Genomic DNA, 18,446 nt, shown 5'->3' with positions numbered 1-18,446 from the left:
TCCTCTATAGGAGTGGCTTACCGTTCACTTCTGTTAGAACCAAAACCTTTGCAGTACTCACAAAGCTGCAAAGACTTAAATTAGAATATTCTAAAATTTTATAACCAGAGAGAGATTACTGTAAACAGAGCCGTATTCACCACTATTTACTGCATGTCTGCTTCACGTGAGCCTTGGTTCTAGGTGCTGGGAGAACACAGAGATGAAGGCTCTGTTTCTGTCCCTGAGTAAAGGAGAAAAGACTTCGTCTAACTAAGCTACAAATTAAACTGTGACGGCTGCCTTAAGGGAGAGATAAATACAGTATATGGGAGCAAGAGAAGGGCATGAGATTAGGGCAGGGGAAAGCTTCACAGAAGAGATGCTATTTGGACCTTAAGGATGATAAAGTTGGACCTTAAAGATGAGCAAAGATTTCCTCAGCTGAAGAAAACTTCCATGATGTTAGAAAGTTAAAAAAAAAAAAGAGAGAGAGAGAGAGAGAAAATATAGAAAAGTATTCCAACTTTTCATTCTGAAATTTTATGTTTCTTGATGTTTCATGACAAAAGGGGTTTATTTCCAACATTTTAATGTGAAAAATTATGCACATTCATAAATGTTTAAAGAATTTTACAGTAAACGTCCATACATCCATCACCTAGGTTCTACATTTACATTTTACTATACTTGTTTTATATATGAAACAAGTATAATAAAACATCTTTCCTCTATCCATCCATCCATCTTTATTAATGCACTTCTAAGTAAATTGCAGGCATTAGCACACCAAAACTTCAGATGTAAAGACTATACTTTCAGCGATCATTTCTATAGTTACCATGGTGATCACTTCTTTAGATGTATAAATGTTGAACAACTATGGTGTATCTCTGAAACTCATCTAATATTGTATGTTAGTTATATTTTTAGTTAAAATCTTTTTAAAATCTTCAGATATATATCATTACCTAGAGTTCAATATTTGCTTATAGTTTCTTCTTCTGATGTAAAATTGACATACAGTGAAATGCACAAATCTTAAGTGTACATTCGCTGGCTTTAACAAACACGTAGATCCATGTAACCCAACCCTTTATTAAGATAGAGGACATTTCCTTCACCCAGAAAGTTCCCTCATGAGGGGTTTGTGAAGTATACGTGTGCACAAATCCCAGCTAGTGGTAGACTAGCGAATTGATCAGAGGTAGACAGCATTCAGCTGGAAGAAGACAAAAGGATTAGTAGGTGGCCAACACCTCTAGGCCCTGTAAGGTTCTAATAACTGACCACGGCAGTAAGCAGGTGGCTTGGTTAGCCTTCCGCTGAGTCAGAGAGAGGCACAGAAAGTATAGAGCCCAAAACATTGTTGGACTCTAATTCTTTTTAATAATATACTGAAGTTGTACATCCTGTTATTCTTAAGGCCCTACATTGTGGAAGGCAGTGGTTCTCAAATGAAGTGATTCTGCCCTCCCCCCAGGGGGTAGCTGGCAGTGTCTAAAGACATTTTGGTTGTTATAAGTGGATGGTACTGCTACTTACATCTAGTGGGTAGAGGCCAGGGAGGCTGCTCTACATCCTCCAATGGACAGGACAGCCCCTCCCAAGAAAGAATTAACGGGCCCAAAATGTCAATAGTGCCTATTGTAGGTAAGAGTCACTGACCCATAAAAAGAAAATCAATAGAAATTTAGAAGTTACATGCTAGCAGCAATCCCCCTCCCCCTTTCAGGAGAAAGATAATGTGTGTATTTCACCTTTTAAAATCAAGAAAACGGAATAATGATCAATTATTGAGTAAAACAAATACAAAAAAAATGTGCTTCCATTTTGGTGAAGTTTGGGTAGGGACATGGGAAGAGGCAGGAATTTTTTCATGCTGCAACTGGAAATATTTACATGGTGCTGCATAAGCCCTTTTAGAGGAGTGGAGAGCAGTTTGCGGTAGGAAGATTGGATCTGTGACTTTCTTGTCTTGTCTAGTAAACACTCTATGATTTTAAGAGTAGGGGAGGAGAGGGAGAGAAAGAGAGGTTTACAGTTCTTCCTCCTGTTCTAATTCTCACGAAGCTCCTTTCTAGAGTAAGCAGGACAGGGATCATCAAGTGGCCAGTGTAGTATGACTACGCTTGAGTTCAGGCCACAGGTCAAATCACAGAGCAGCTTTTCAGCTTCAAAACACTTGATCTCTTCATAGCATGTCCTCCCCTCAGAGGATGGCATTACCGTCAGACCTGTGATGTATGTGTCAGGAAGAGGGCGCTTCTCAATTTTGTTGCAAGAAATGAGTGCTTCTTTATTGCTGAAATTCAGGTCCGCTCCTGCACTGGTTCCTTTGGTGTTTTCACCTCTTTCTCTCTATTGTATATATCTATGTCTGTCTCAGGTTGAAAGTCCCTAAAAAATCAGGTATCAGATTGGTCTGTGATCCTTTCGGTATCGATTACAAAGATGAATCAGTCATGATCCTAGCTTTACTTATGTGGCAACACACGTTTAAGAATGTCTCAATGCTGGTTTGAGAAATAGCTTCATTTTGTGATATTGCAATGATGAACAAAAAGGAGTAAGTTGTTTCAAAGTGATCTGGGTCTTTTTGCTTCGCAAGGTACAAAAGGGTACATTCAATGAAAAGCCTCCTACGCCTGTCCCCCTGTTTTCCTAGAAGCAGCCATTGCTATTATCCCTTTCTTGTTATCTTTTCTGAGACAGTCTATGCATATACAAATATGTCCATCTATTCCCTCCATTTTTCAACAAATGCTAGCATATTATAAACACTGTTGTACTCCTTGTTTTTTCACCTATAATATCTCAAAGATTCTTCCATATCAATATGTTAAAAAAGTATATTCTTTTTCACAGCTGTATAGTATTCATTGTGTGGCTGTGCTATTGATGGACATTTAGAAGGTTTCCAGACTTTTGCTATTACACACAATGGTGCAGTGACAACCTTATAAATACATAGAAGTGGAATGTTCAGGTCAACAGGTATGTGCATAGCTTTATGAGGTGTTACTACACTTCTCTCTGGCAGCTGTAACAATCAACTTTCCCACTAGCAATGTGTCATTATTTCTTCACACTCTTGTCAATGGACTATATTATAATCTTTTTGATTTTTGACAATCTGATAAGTGGCTCCCAGTGTAATTTTAATTTGTACCTCTCTGATTCTAAATTAGGTTGAAGAGTCCCTTATATTTTCTTTTCTGTAAACTGTTAGTTCAATTGGGTTATTTATTGTTTTTTTTTTGTTTGTTTGTTTTTTTAGTGATTTGTAAGAGTTCTTTATATGCTAAATAAATTAGACTCTTGTCACGATACATGTTATGAATATACTACCCTACCCCAATTTCTCTTTTGTTTTGCTTTGTGTATAGTGGATTTTATCATGAGGATTATCATGAGGATTTTATTTGTATTTTCTTTTTTCAATTTCTGTGTTTCCTATCTTATTAGAAAAGACTTACCACTCTAAAATTATTTTAACATTTGTCCAATGGGTCTTATTAATACTTTAATGGTTTCATTTTTCATATTTATATCTTTGATTTCTTTGAAATTTTGGTGTAAAGAGTAAGGTAAGGATCAAGTTTACTTTTTTCCCAACTGGATACCAAGGTATTTATTAAATAATTAATCTCCCCACCAACACTGATTCAAAATGGTGTTTTTATCATATCTAAATTTTCATATGCATTTGGGTCTATTTCTTGGTTTTCCATTCTGTTCTATTGATTTGTCTGACTATTCACCTGCCCATATCACACTATTTAAGCTTAGCAATATAGTTTAACATTTGGTAGTACTAATCAATCACTTGATGGTAGTCTTTGGGTTATAATACTTAACATGTTTTTAAACAAACTATTGGTGTATTCCCATAATTCTAGATGCCTTATATGCCTTCTAATATCTTTTCTATGTTGCTCTAGAGCACTACATGCGGTTCCTTAGGGTTCTCTGCCTCACAGACAAACTCAGGATAAAATGAGTATAATCTCCACAAATGCAGGGGATCTTGGATTTGATTCAGCAGAAATGTGGAGCCCAGAAGACATTAGTACAAAGTTACCTTTATTTGAGGTTAGTAGATGTCCTGTCCCTTGCATGCGATAGCATTGTGTCTGTCCCTCTTTTTGACCACAGTCCTGATTATATGAGCTTGTTTTTATATATAATCTCTGAGGTGTTGCAAACACAGGGTCACCAGGTGTTCAGGGAAAGGACTCTGTCCAATCGGTAGAACCGTGTTGGCCCAGGGGACCTCAGCTTCTAGGAGGCAGGCACTGTAGAGTTCCAGTAACAAGATGTCAGGGGCTTCCAGGACACCCAGGCCTCTGCAGCTGACATTACAGCAGGGAACTGGGCTAGAGTGGGAGAAATGAGAAGAGAGGGGAGGGGCAACCTGGAAGTCAAGAGAGATTCCCCCTGGAAATTATCTGATTACTGCTTGTTCTGTTTCTGGGTCCATAGAATTACCAAGGGGCAGCAACTGTGCCTTTGGAGTACTTGCCACAATGCCTGGGGCCAAGATGGGCTCAATAAGTATACATTAACTAGATGAATAAATTGATGAGTGAGGGAGTGAGTACCTGCCTGCCACAGGAGTCTTCTTTCATCACACATGTCTTCCTGGCACCTCCTCTAACTTCACAGGGAGGAACAGAACTGGGGCATGACTCCTGGGGGTCCTGTCCAGGAGAGGAATGCTGCGTGAGCAGGGGCTGTGAAACCTATTTATCCACCTCTGAGAGTTTCTGCTAACATTTTTTGTTGTGTTTCCCTTCTTTAATAGCATTCAACTGAAATGGCACCCTCGTCCACTACCTCTCCCCTTTCTACATGAAACCCTTGAGTAAAGTAAGTGGGATAGCAAGGAAGAGAAGAATCAATATAGTTAATTATGACAGCCAACTCTTACACAGTGTTTCCTATGTGCTAGTCTCTGTTTCAAATTTTCTACCTATTTATTTACCAGTTAAATACTTAAAACAGGTAGGTATATACTTTTTAGCATGCTCATTGTACAAGGGAGGAAACTGAGTTAACAGAGAAGTGTAGTAACTTGCCCAGGGTCATAGAGCTTGCCAGTAGATCAGTTGGGATTTGAACCAGGAAGTACATTCTAAAGCCCATGCAATGAAACTCTACCTTTTCCTTGGCCTGTTGATGAGTGTGTTAATTTCACTGAAGTATAACATAAAATACAGAAAAGTGCACAGATCAAGTGTATGACAATGAATTTTCACCAAGTGAGCACACTTGTGTAACCAGCACTCACCTTAAAGAATGGTCTACTACCAGCCCCAAACCAGGAGTCCCCACCATGCATCCTCCCAATCTATACTCTTTCACCATCAAGGGAAACCGCTATCCTGACTTCTCTCACCGTTCTTTTGGGGGTTTCTTGTCTTCCTATCTCAATCACATTTGGATTTCAAGTATCATGGGGTCTGATGCTGAAGTTAAAAATTTTCTATCTTGCAGCAGTAGAAGTGGAGGTTGTTGGGGAGAACACATTCCCTAGATAAGAGAAATAACCGAGGGTGGGAGATGTAGAGGGCAATTGCTCCATTTCCCCTCATTTTCTTTGCTAGTGTGAGGTTCTACTTCCTCCGTCATCCTCCCCCAGGACTACATCTCCCAGCAGGCTGTGCTCTGACAGCTCTCGGATTTAAATAGAATTCTGGGCTATGCTTAGAGCCAGGCTGTTGCTGAGAGCTCAAGAGGAGCTAGAGGAGGGAGAAGCAGCAAGAAGCAGCCAAGAGTTGGAACCAGGCCAGGAGCCCGAGCGGAGTCGGAGTCGAAGTTGCTTTTGCTAAAGCAGCAGCAACTAAAGAAGCTGAAAAGATGCTGGTTATCTTGGGACTGCTCGCCTCCTTCCTTTCTTTCCTGTACATGATAGCTCCTTCCATCAGGTTTGTCTTAATTCAGTGACTCATACAATATTTTACAAAGCTCTGAATTGGGAACTAGGGAGCTTGTAAGTAGGTGAATTCTCAGCTGCTGAAAAAAGAGGGATCGGGGCCAAAAGAGAGAAAGTCAGGGCAGAAAAAGCAGGAAGGGAGGAGGTGATTACGATATCAGGGTAGGAAACGAGAAGGCAGCACCTGAGGCCGGGAGAGGATGCTAGTGGAAGGCTGAGTGGATGACTCTATTAATTAGCTTGACAGACAACTTAGCTTGAGTCTTTGCTCTTTCACTGTGTTCCCTTGGGTTCACTGTGTCTAGTCAAGGTGGCCCTGCTGAGTGTCCACGGGTGGTCACTGCTGAGGGACTCATTGTTAAGGACCAAGCATTGGAGGAAGGAAACAACCTCTCTTCTCTCAACTAAAGTTTTGGGATGGCTCTTTTGTTGTGGGATTTCTGGAGGTGTCAAAGAAATTTATGTTCTGGGTAGAGAATTTAAAATTGCCAATGATAAAGGTTATGTGGACATATCAGGGACAGAGTGTGGCTCTACGTCCTGGCATAGAAACCTGGGTTCAAATTTCAGTTTTGCCACCATTAGCAAGTGACTCGATCTTATTTGTGCCTCAGTTTTCTCCACTGTAATATGGGGATAATAAGAGAATGGTTGAGAGGATTAAAATAAATTCCCTATGAAAAGTGCCTAGCCTACTGCGTGGCCATTGAATGATGCTCGGGAAATCATCTGTCCCCACTTCCGTCCTCTTTTTGGAACTTGCCAAGTCAACTAGATGTAAAAGGATGCTCTGTGCACAGTGGTCTGAACAAGGATGGTTTTCTCTCTCTCTCTCTGTGTGTGTGTGTGTGTGTGTGTGTGTGTGTGCCGATGGCTAGAATGGCATCTCTAGGAGGACGGTAAAAAGTCTCTGAAGGTGCTGTCTCCCTAAAACTGGAGAGACAGCCCAAGAGCCATATTTACATGTGGGGCCCTCTCAAGAAGCTATTCATCAGTTACTCACCGTTGATGCTTCTTGAAGACCTAGGGCTCAGGACCACTGACTCCACTAAGGCTCGTTACCCATATGTTTTTAAGGCAGGTTAGAGGAGGAAGCTGACCTCTGGAAACCTCTAGAGATCAGAGCTTTGTTATCTTTGTTATCTAATAAGGAAGGTCTCCATTGGCCCTGGCTAAAGAGCACTTATTCTGTTTGTCCAGATGACCCTTTGTAGCTTCTGCACAAGATCTTCCAACTTGAGCTGCTAAGCAGGAGACTCCTTTGCCCAGTGGCAAAACATCCAGAAGACTAGCTTCTTTAGGTCACCTGATGAGAACAGAAAGCAATCCCTCTTTTGAGGCTGGATGGATTTTATGTGTCTCAGTCAGATGGGGAAGGATGGTGCATGAATGCTTTTGTTTCCCTCGCCTATAGGAAGTTCTTTGCTGGTGGGGTCTGTAGAACAACTGTGCAGCTTCCTGGGAAGGTAGTGGTGATCACCGGAGCCAACACAGGCATTGGCAAGGAGACGGCCAGAGAGCTCGCTCGCAGAGGCAAGTCCTTCCACTTCTGTGTCCACAGCGCAGCCTCTCCTGCCTTCCTTACTGGGGCTCTGCCCACATTTCCTTGTCTTTCCTCCTGAGCTTGGAGGCTCTGGCCAGGAATTCAAGGAGCCTGAGATTCAAGTCCAGCTGTGACACCAACTAACTCTGTGCCCTTAAACAAGCCTTCCTCCCTCCCTGCTCCCTTCCTATTTTATAAAGTAAGGAAAACAAGGCTGTTCATATAGTATTGGTCAAGTCCGTTGTTCTAAAAGGACATGCTAAACAACGTTAAACATCAGTGTAAAGAACAGGGTTCCCAGCCTGGAGTTAAGCTGATAGCAAAGAGCCTGAGAAGTACTGCAGTGAGAATTCTGACGTGGCAATATAGCCTCTCACGGTTTTCGAGATGGCTCTAGAATGCTCTGTCCACCTGTCCCAAGCTCACTATACTCTGTTTCAGCTTAGGATCTAAACACACTGCCCTTTCTTTGTTTTGGCCCCAGGAGCACGAGTATACATTGCCTGCCGAGATGTACTGAAGGGGGAGTCTGCTGCCAGTGAAATTCGAGCCGATACAAAGAACTCCCAGGTGCTGGTGCGGAAACTGGATCTATCTGATACCAAATCCATCCGGGCCTTTGCTGAGGGCTTTCTGGCAGGTAAGATCCCGGTGAGTAGCTAGAAAAGCAGGAAGCTGGGTGTGGGCAGGGCTGTTCCACCTGTGATCACCTCTAACTCTTATATCAGAACCATCATTGATTCCACTGGACAGGTTCTGCCACATGAACCAGAAGGGCAGGGAATTGGCAAAGGGATGGTAGGTGGACAAGTTGGGCAGGATCTTTATCATCTTTTTGCCTCAGCAATGGGAATGTTGGAGGTGTGAGCTCCCTGTCTGGGCTTGCACCCTGGCATCAAGGTGTGGTCCTGATGCCACTCTCTTCTTTCATCTGGAAAATCAACCTGTGGCCACAGACACCCAATGATGTTGTGCTGCTGCCAAAATTCTTCTGTATCTTGGAAAATGACTAGCTTTTACCGATGACAATGAAATCTGTGAGGGACAGGGACCGTGTCTGTCTTGTTTCACTATTGTATGCCCAGTGCCCGGCAGAGTGGGCCTGCCCCAGAGTCAGTAGTCAGTACATATTTGCTGAATGAATGGATGAATGAATGAGTGGTGTCCAGGAAGATATCAGTAACTGGAGTTAGAAACCCAAGTGACAGCAGTTACTGAATATCACTAAGACAGGTCCAAAGGCAAGGAGCAAATACTCAGGACTGTGACAGGCAGCTAGCAGACTCCTTGCTAACTACCGGGTCTCCTTGGTTGTGCTATAGAGGAAAAGCAGCTCCACGTTCTGATCAACAATGCAGGAGTGATGATGTGTCCATATTCTAAGACGGCTGATGGCTTTGAAACACACCTGGGAGTCAACCACCTGGGTAAGTGTCTTTGAGTGACTGAACAATGAGGCTGACCCCACCTTGCTCTCTGTAGACAGATGACCTTACACTAGTGCTGAGAATCTCCAGTGATCTTCGTTAGAACCCAGGTTTCCAATGGATTGGACATATTGGTGTTTTGCTCACTCTCCCTTTCCTGACCAGTCCACAAAAGTGAGATCCTCCTACTCATAACATTAAGAAACCCCCGAACTTTGGAGATACCAGGAGGAATAATGCCATTCTTGGATGGGGTTGGGGTAGCGCAAGGTTTGCCAAGCAAGGTTTGTGGGGGGTGCAGGAGGGTCACATCTAACTGAGGGCCGAGCAAGCCAAAGGTTGGACCATGGAGGAGGCAAACCTTGAGGACTTGAGTTATGAAAGAGGCTGGGGTTCAGAGTTTAAGGTGATGGCTCCAGTGAGGAGATCATAGAACATGTCTTCTGATCCTAGGAAAATGTTCTTTCCCTAACTATTCCATCCTTCCTTCTGTACTTGAGTGTACCTGGACCCATAGTTGTGTGGTACTGGCCACAGCAGGGGCCTCTTGACGGGGCCTCTGTTCCTCTTGACGGGGGCAAAGACAGAGGGGCAAACAAGTACAGATCAAGTCTATATCGCCTTACCTATATTCTAGCTCTTGTCTTAAGGAATCCACTTACTCAGACTGATCATTAGCACTGAGTTACATCAAAATTTGTTCACACCCAAAAGATCGTGAGCTAAGGCCGAAGTCCTGTCATTAGGTCCCACACCCTGAACCTGGGCAGCCACTCCGCTCTTTAATCTTCCCTGCTGGCTCTCCTTGCAGGCCACTTCCTTCTCACCCACTTGCTCCTGGAGCGGCTGAAGGAATCTGCCCCTGCACGGGTGGTGAACTTGTCATCAGTGGTCCACTACGTTGGCAAGATTCGTTTCCACGACCTCCAGGGTGAGAAGCGCTACAGCCGGGGTTTTGCTTATTGCCACAGCAAGTTGGCCAATGTGCTCTTTACTCGTGAGCTGGCCAAGAGGCTCCAAGGTAAGTGTGGAGACAGGGCCAGGGTTAAGGTAGGAAAAGCAGGGTCTTCAGTCCAAATTAGAACTTCACAGAAACTTCTGAAGTTAGAATGTCAAACATGTATATTCCAGTGGTATCTCTGTGCACTAAGGAGAATGAGGTTATAAGCAGAATAATGAGTGCTTGCTTTCAGGAAGCTTAAAATTGAATAGCAGTTAGGAATCTATAGTTACCTTGTATTTATGTCACATCTTATATTTATTATCTGATTTGATTTTTCACAACAACTTCTTGCAACAGGCAGAGAAGGTATTATTATTATTACTGTTATATGGGTCTAAACTGAGGTCTAAAGAAGTTGCTAGTCCAAAGTTATATGGCAAGTGAAGGAGTCAGGATTGAAATGTGGGTACTCTGCTTTAAATCCAGGGTACTACCTTCTGTGTGCCATTTGTTGAGGGTCACATGGTTAGCTGAGCGCCGGAGTTGCCACTGCCTGGAGACAGGGAGCTAGGGCTGGATGTCAGCCCAGGTCTGAGTTCTTGCTCTACCATACTCTAGCCATGTCTGTATGTAGGCATGGACCTTTACCCTCCTCTGACAGCAACCCCTCAACTTTAAAAAAGGTGAGGCTGCTCTTAGTCCTATAATTCTGTGCTTTGCTGGAATTTTTGATGAGCTGCTGGCTTTGACATCTGCAAATTGTGGGGACCATTTGCTACACTGAGTAAGCCCGAGTTTGGGAACAATGGTATTTACTATCAGAACGCAGAAGGTAGAAGAATAAGGTAATCACTAAAAGAAGTAATAATAATGACAATAATAATTAAGAGTTTTATGGGTGCCATTTACTATATGTGTCTTAATTTATTTAATTCAATTCCTATGAGGGAGGTGCTACTGTTTTTCCCTGTGCTACAAATGAAGAGATAGGCATAGATATAGTAAGAAAGTTGACCAAGTAAGTATCCTAGCTGGGCCGGAATTCAAATCCAGATAGTCTATCTCCAGAGTTGATGCTCTTTACATCAGAGTTCAGACCTTGGCCCTGCAGCCTGCTAGTGTATGACCCTGGGCAATTTACTTAACCCCTCTGTAATGAGAACTCAGTCTCCTCAGCTGTAAATGGGCAACTTAACATTACCGTGTTTCCCCGAAAATAAGACCTAGCCAGACCATCACTCTAATGCGTCTTTTGGAGCAAAAATTAATATAAGACCCAGTCTTATTTTAATACAATGTAAGACCGGGTCTTATATAATATGATATGATATGATATGATATATAAATACCTGGTCGTCTTACATTAATTTTTGCTCCAAAAGGCGCATTAGGGCTGATGGTCTGGCTAGGTCTTATTTTCGGGGAAACACGGTACTTACCTCACAAGCCTCTTTGAGAATGAAATGAGATAATGTATGTAAAGCATGTAGCACGCCCCTTGCACATAATAAGTACTAAACATAGTGGAAGCACCCCCTGGTGTCTTCCGGGCATGTTAACCCCCATCATCTCATCAGCACCCTCAACCTACACCTCGTAAAATGTGCTTGCCGGGCAAACGCAGCACAAAACACTAGCTTCCTACCTTTCAACCAGATTGCTTCCCGTAAGCCCCTCCTATAGAAATTCCAAAGACACCCTTGTCAGTAATTGATACTACCACTGCTATTAGTAATAGTACTAGCTGTACAACTATTGTTTCTATTATTAATACTTAAGCTACAGAGAAAAGTGACATTGAAATAAAAGGACCTTCCACGAAGAAAGCACTCCTTGTGGAACACAGAAGGCTGAGAAGGCTATGTCTTCCGGGAAAAGATCAATTAATTACGAATCAGAGTTCACCTGGCTAGGAGATGCACCTTCTGAACCTGGGTTCCTGAATCCCTTCTCACTTGTGCATTTTGTGGCAGGTGGTGAGCTGTGTCAGTGGGCTCAGAAGTGTGTCCCTGGTCTAACTGTGCTTTCTTTGCCGTAGGCACGGGGGTCACCACCTACGCGGTGCACCCAGGCATCGTCCGCTCCCAGCTGGTCCGGCACTCGTTCCTGCTGTGCCTGCTCTGGCGGCTCTTCTCCCCCTTCCTCAAGTCGGCATGGGAGGGGGCTCAGACCAGCCTGCACTGCGCCCTGGCTGAGGGCCTGGAGCCTCTGAGCGGCAAATACTTCAGGTTTGTGGAGGCGGTGCAGGTTCTCTCCACCACCTGAGTGCACCCCACGTGGCCGAGTTTGTGCCTGATAGGACAATCCAAGTTTGAGGTTGGGCCTGCAAACCAAATGCTGTTCCTTTTCCTAGGGAAGTTACATTAGAAACTTGGCAAGAGTTGCTTTTATGGCTCTGTTTTTGTACCTGTTTCCAGGAAAACTTTATAGCTTTCTGAGAGCTGTTCGAAGACTGTACCTGTTGGTCATGCCTTGGAAAGAACATTAGCAAGCCCTTTAGATCCTTTTTCTCCTCCGTGAGGCTATTGGCTGACTTTTTTCCCCATGAATTCTTTAATACAACTTAGCACAAAGCCCAGGGCAAGGTCACCTCTCCCCAGTGTGGACTCTATCTCCCAATGCTGCCAAGATTGGCACTATCGGTTAGAATATAGAAATAGACATTTCAGTGTTGAGTCTTATCACAAACTCAATATACAAGCAGAGTTTGGGAATAAAAGGAAGCCCAGGATTAAATCTCTTTCCTATCCATGACTTGATTCAGCCTAGTCTGCTCTTCTGTTTTATTTTGTTCAATCAAGGGTGTTCATTGGTGCACCATTTATTAAGTGAAGCATTGGAACCAACCTCACTGTCCAACAATAGGGGAACTGATAAATGATAACAGCTAATGTTGTTTGAGCTCTTACAAAGTGTTTGGGCACTCTTCTAAGTGTTGTACATGTATAAATTCATATAATCATCACAGCTCAAAGAGGTAGATAATATTATTATCCCCATTTACAGGTGAGTAAACTGAGGCACAGAATAATTAACTTGCTCAAGGTCATGTAGCTTGAAAGTGGTAGACCTGGGTTTTAAACCCAGGCAGTCTGTCTCTAGTGCTGTGTTGTTCAGTATTGTTGCCACTAGCCACATATGGCTATTGAGCACCTGAAATATGGCTACTCCAAATTAAGGTGTGCTGTAAGTGTAAAATGTGTACCAGATTTTGAAGATATAATATGACAATAGAAATGTAAAATATCTCAATAATTTTTTACAGTGATTACATGCTGAAATGATTTGGCTACATTGGGTTAAATAAAATATATTACTAAAATTAATTTCATCCATTTCTTTTTACTTTTAAAATACACTACAAATTTTACTAGAAATTTAAAAATACATCTGTGGCTCACATTTGTATTTCACATCATATTTCTATTAGATAATACTACCCTACAGTCTGGGTGTTTAACATCACAGTCTTAAATATGTGATAAGATACTATACAGTCACTAAATACAATATTTTCAAATAATATTTAACAGGAAAATGTTGGTGATCTAATATTGTGAGAAAAAAACTACAATACAGATCTATATAATTATTCATTGTAAATAGCTAGAAAACAGTTTGGAACGATGCACAGCAAACAGTAGTAATGGTTACTTCCAGAGAGTTTGAGGAAGAATGAGAGGGAGTGTGAAGGATTTTAACATTTTATTCCAGATATTTATTATTAAAAAAACTTGAAAGATTGTATATTTATTTATTACTGTACAATTAAAATATACATTTTTAACGAGAGATATCCTCCCCAAACTAGATACAATATGCTTCTAGTTTTATATAAAAGAAAGAGAGAAAGACTATATATCTATTTATAGTACACAAAGCAAACGAGAGTATAGGGAAAAGTAATTAAATAATAACCTTTTCTTTTTTATCATTATTGTATTTTCCAGGTGTTATACAGGACATTTATAATTAGAAACAGTATTATTTAAAGAAAAACATCATGAGCATTGTGCTCTGCCCCCATCCCCTCATCCTTCTAGTCCCCCATCTCCTACTCCCCCAAAACAAAAACTGGGGCGCTTAGTTTAGGGTTCATGGGTCGGTCGGTGTAAAGTCGGATGGGAAGGTAATTTCCTCTTTAATTTCACTAACCTCTATCTGAAATCTGGCCTTTCCTTTACTTATAAATACAGGCTATGAACCGCAGGGTTAGTAGTGATACCTGTGACTTTGTCACCAATAAAACTATATTTTTATGTCACATGTGACATTTTCATGTCATATTACAGTTGTTGCAGATTTCTCAGATTGTCACTTCTGCTCACCACTACTTTGAAATTGGTGGTTATTAGACCCAGTGCTAGCTCTTGTTATAGAATACATTTAATAAAGAAGCCTATCTATTACTATGAATATATCACAGATTTCGGTTTGACAATGTTTAAGAACTGCATTTCAATACAATTAGTTTCTTTTCATCCAGTATTAGATTTTATACATTGAGAAACAGAGTCTGAGAAAGAGGCCATAGACTTTTCCAGACTGTCCATTTCCACTCCTGGATGTTCACGCTCTTTCTCTGCCCTCCAGTGACTGCACGAGGACCTGGGTGTCTCCAAGGGCCCGAAATAACAAAACAGCTGAGCGCCTGTGGAATGTCAGCTGTGAGCTTCTAGGAATCCAATGGAAGTAGAGCTGGTAGAAGAGCCATAGCTGTATCAGGCCCAATCTACATCATAATGAAAGGGGACCAAGGAGAAGGCCAACCTTGACGGATTGTCCTACTGGCTGGCTGCTGTTGTGAATCCTGCCCTCCTCTGATTCTCCTGACCCTTCTGGAAACCTTTGCATAACCAATCCCTCTTGTGAGGCTGGTTCATGGCGTGAGATGTTCATACCCTCAGAGCATTCTTCTGTGAGACTTGAAGAGTTGGCCACCCTCTCGGGGCAAGAGGAGTAGGCATATGCCAGGCTGGGCACGGGAATTGCAAAAGAGGCTGGGAAATTGGGTCAATTTCCTCACCAGTATCAGAAATGCCAGCTACATGCTCAGCTCAGGTGACAGGACCATCAGTATTACATATTTCTAGGGACTGTAGACTCCAACTCTTGACTGATCACTTTCCTGTTTGAAATACTATTTACAACTCTGGAGTCTGGACCAACTCAGGAAAATCTTGGCTTAACCTTGGCCAACTTAGGTTCCTTCCTCTAAGTACCCTGGAGACATTGCATGAATCTGGACCTTCCCATTTTCTTTTTCCAGTTCTTTTTTAAAAATTAAAAATTTTTTTTAGCTTTATTGAGATATATTTGACATATAACAATGTGTATGTTTGGACCTTCCCATTTTCAATCATGTAGATAGTTTATTTTTCTAAAGGGTTCCCTTTACCTCAATTTTCAGAGAATATAAAGGACTGCATATACATCTCATTGCCTTATTTATTTTCTCAGGGTAACAAGAGAGAAATGGAACAAAGAGGGAAGTCCGCCTTCCAGTTAGTGAGTAGTATCTCACCCTACCCACCACCCATAACCTTCTTATAATTTACATCACATCTTATAATGCATTAAGAGGATCAAAATAAGATGTTTCAGCTGTGTATTTTCTAAATTTTCTTCCAGCTTTCACATTTTATTATCTAAGAAGTAATAGGAGTGACTTAGTTGCATTGATGCTGAGCTCCACTGTAGATTAAGGCCAGAGGTAGTATGGGACTGGATTTAATTTGGTACATAGACCCAGAAAAACTAAGCCTAGATAAACTCTCTTCCTGAAACCATAGCTCTTCTCTTTTCTGCCCTCTCTGTTCTCATGTGCTATGGCCCCAGGTGACCTGCTTCTTGCCTCAAGTGCTGAAGGTCACCAAGAAGAGGTGAGGAGATGTGCCTAATGTGTCAGCCAGGAGACCCAAGAAGTCATGTCATTGGTTCCAGTTCTAAAGCAGCCAAAGGGCATCTTTTTGCCCTTTCCTTTCATATCAAGTAGACTTAAAAAAAAAATCAAAAACTTTTTTTTGATGGAAAATTTCAAACAGACAAAAGTAGAGCAAATAGTATCATGAATCCCCATGTACCTGCCTGTCATCCAGCTTCAACATTAATATTCTGTCAACCTTGTTTCATCTATATTTCCCCCATGATATTTTTTGGGGGGTGGAGTGAGATATTTGAAAGCACATTCCAGACATCACACATTCAACCCTAAATACTTTAATTTGCATATCTAAAGAAGAACATTTGTGTTTTACAGAACCACAATATCACAAAAGGGGACAAAAAGGGGACTATGCAATAAACCGGACAAGCTCAGGGGGGCCACGTGGCAGGCCTGACAAACTCAGAGGCCGAAAGTAACCACAACACAGGACGGTCTGATCACAAAGTCCTAACTGGGCAGGTCATTTGGGTCTCCTGGCTGACACATCTCAGGCTTATAGCTTCCTTAGCAAAGGTCAATGTTTACCTTAAGTGAGCTCCGTCCATTGTTCTCGTGCATCTAGGATAACATACTTTTGAAATATCTGAGTAATTTTCTTTTCTAGACCCCTCGTAGGCACAACCCCCAGCCCGAGAGCCCAAGACCACCAGAGCAGGAGACCACAGAACCCCTCACTGTTATCTTGTTCCCCGCATACCAGCTCTATGTGCTGTAAATGTTAATTATTACCTATTCTGTGCCCACTAATGTAAAAGATATGTCCTTCCATTTTACTTTTTATTCAGTCTTAGAGATTTCTCTGTTTTGCTTTCTCTCTCCTTAACCTACGACCAATAGATTTCATGGAACCCTCCTTATGTCTCCTCCTTTGATTCTAACGTATAAAGTAAGCTGCAAAACTGCCATTCTCTGGAGCATTGTCTCAATCAGTTGATATTTTGCTTGCTGGAAATTATCATCAGTTTGTCTCAAATAAACTCATAAAAATTCTCTACAGGTTTGGACATTTCTTATGTTGACATATAACTCCTACCGACATTAATAATTCCTGATCATTCCTTAAAACATGGAATTCAAGTTTCCATGGTTGTCTCATGTCTTTTTACTGCTGGTTTGTTCAAATCAGGGAAAGAGAAATAGTCCTTCTAAAAAGAGTGGAAGCTTTTCTTTGCAGGAACCCCAGCAAATCTCCTTGTGTCTCACTGGCCTGAATGAATACTGGGGTTCATCCCACCCACCTATCCCCAGTGTTACCTACTATTATAACTAACATAAAGCACCATGTTAGTTACGATAAGCTGTCCTCACAAGAACCCCCTGGGGGAGGTACTATTGTTATCTCCATTTTACTGATGAAGCACAGAGAAGTTGAGTAGTTTGCCCAAGTTTACACAGCTGATATGTGGTAGAGTGGACCCTGGTAGACTCTAGAACCTGCATTCTTAACAGCCATGCTCTACTGCTTCCCACGGTGGAGGAAGCAACAAATTCCCTCAAGGAAAAATTTGGGAACATGAATGAGCGAAGGGTTGAGGCGAGTAATACTGGGGAAGCAACCAATATACGCATATGTTCACTCTTGGGACCCAGTGCCTCACAGGTTGTTGGGTCCAGTGTAAAGCCTGGTGAAGAATGAAGGGAAAAAAAGAGGGGATGGGGAACAACAACAGAAAACCAGGAAAAGGCCATGCAAGAGTGCGGAGACAGGGCTGGTGAAGAGCACGTACGGCATTGATGATCCTGGATGTCTCCTCTGGGCTGGAGGAACAAGCATAAATCAAAACCCAGGAGCGTGAAATGTGTAAGGCATGCATGCAGGGTTGCTGTCTGTGCATCAAGGAGAGCAAGCAGACCATGAGTGTGGGAGTTGAAGGATAAGCAGTGTAAACACTGAGGCGAGAGGGGTGGGCTTGAGGTGAGGGCCTTTGTGCCTGTCAGAGATGGCTGGTTGGAGGTAGAAGAACCAAAGCCATGCATGGGCTGCAAGGAGTGGCTCCAGCTGCCATATCCAAGCAGCACACTGGTACTGGTATTGGTACTGGTATTGGTATTGGTGTTGGTGGTGCAGGGTTCTTGAGTAAATCTGCTCACAAGGCTGGGTTCCTCCTCTACCACACATTCAAATAGTCATTTTTATCGAATTGGAATCTTCTCTCTGCAGAACATTTTTTCCCCCAGAGAGAACAGAATGCTAACACATTCAAAAGATTGTTCCTTAAAATACACGGAATCCTCATGTTACGTGTGCTTGGAACCCTTTGGGCTATTACATTTTATCAGTTTTCATGTTGGCCAGACTACTTGCTAGTACAATTGGCTTACTAAAAAGGTCATCCTATTCTTGATTTAGGTCAAATATCTGAAATCTGAAAAAAATCTCTTTGCATATTCTCTAAGACTCACAGACCTTGGGGGCTCATTGCTGGGGACAGGGGCGTGATAGCCTCAGTCTGTAGAGGCTGGGGAGCAGCACGGGAGCAGGGCCTGGAGTCCTGGCCAAGACAGGAGCTGTAGGATCCTGAGGGTCTGTAAATGCTCGGAGGAAAGCAACGTGAGTGAGAATCTGACACCCAAGAGGGAAGGGCTTTGCTCCCTGACAGACTAATGGCGTTAGGAACTTTCGGTGCTGAGGGCTGACATTAAGGTCAGGGTGTTTGGTGGAGTAATTC

General features: G+C 42.3%; 1 protein-coding gene across 2 annotated transcripts; it reads left to right on the top strand.

The window, feature by feature from the left end:
• The first annotated feature begins 5,621 nt into the window (after positions 1-5,621).
• On the top strand, positions 5,622-16,675 carry RDH12 (retinol dehydrogenase 12). 2 transcript variants are annotated; one of them, XM_033106960.1, is made up of 7 exons: positions 5,622-5,909; positions 7,332-7,450; positions 7,945-8,100; positions 8,783-8,887; positions 9,699-9,908; positions 11,869-12,058; positions 14,424-16,675. In XM_033106960.1, the coding sequence occupies exons 1-7, from the start codon at positions 5,842-5,844 to the stop codon at positions 14,524-14,526; spliced, it is 951 nt and encodes a 316-aa protein (XP_032962851.1). In that variant the 5' UTR covers positions 5,622-5,841; the 3' UTR covers positions 14,527-16,675. The 2 variants fall into 2 exon arrangements, with proteins under 2 accessions (XP_032962851.1, XP_032962852.1); XM_033106961.1 differs by having other exon boundaries at positions 5,694-5,909; positions 9,699-9,818.
• The last annotated feature ends 1,771 nt before the right edge of the window (positions 16,676-18,446 follow it).

This window comes from Rhinolophus ferrumequinum, chromosome 6 (genome assembly GCF_004115265.2).
Source record: "Rhinolophus ferrumequinum isolate MPI-CBG mRhiFer1 chromosome 6, mRhiFer1_v1.p, whole genome shotgun sequence".
NCBI lineage: Eukaryota > Metazoa > Chordata > Mammalia > Chiroptera > Rhinolophidae > Rhinolophus > Rhinolophus ferrumequinum.
The sequence above is the reverse complement of the archived record's forward strand: the minus strand, read 5'-3'. Positions and strand labels throughout refer to the sequence as shown.

Coding starts and splice junctions, on each gene's coding strand:
- RDH12 (XM_033106960.1), top strand. CDS start 5,842: ATGCTGGTTATCTTGGGACTGCTCGCCTCCTTCCTTTCTTTCCTGTAC. Junction 8,101..8,782: donor TGCTGAGGGCTTTCTGGCAG/GTAAGATCCCGG, acceptor GTTGTGCTATAG/AGGAAAAGCAGCTCCACGTT. Junction 8,888..9,698: donor CCTGGGAGTCAACCACCTGG/GTAAGTGTCTTT, acceptor CTCTCCTTGCAG/GCCACTTCCTTCTCACCCAC.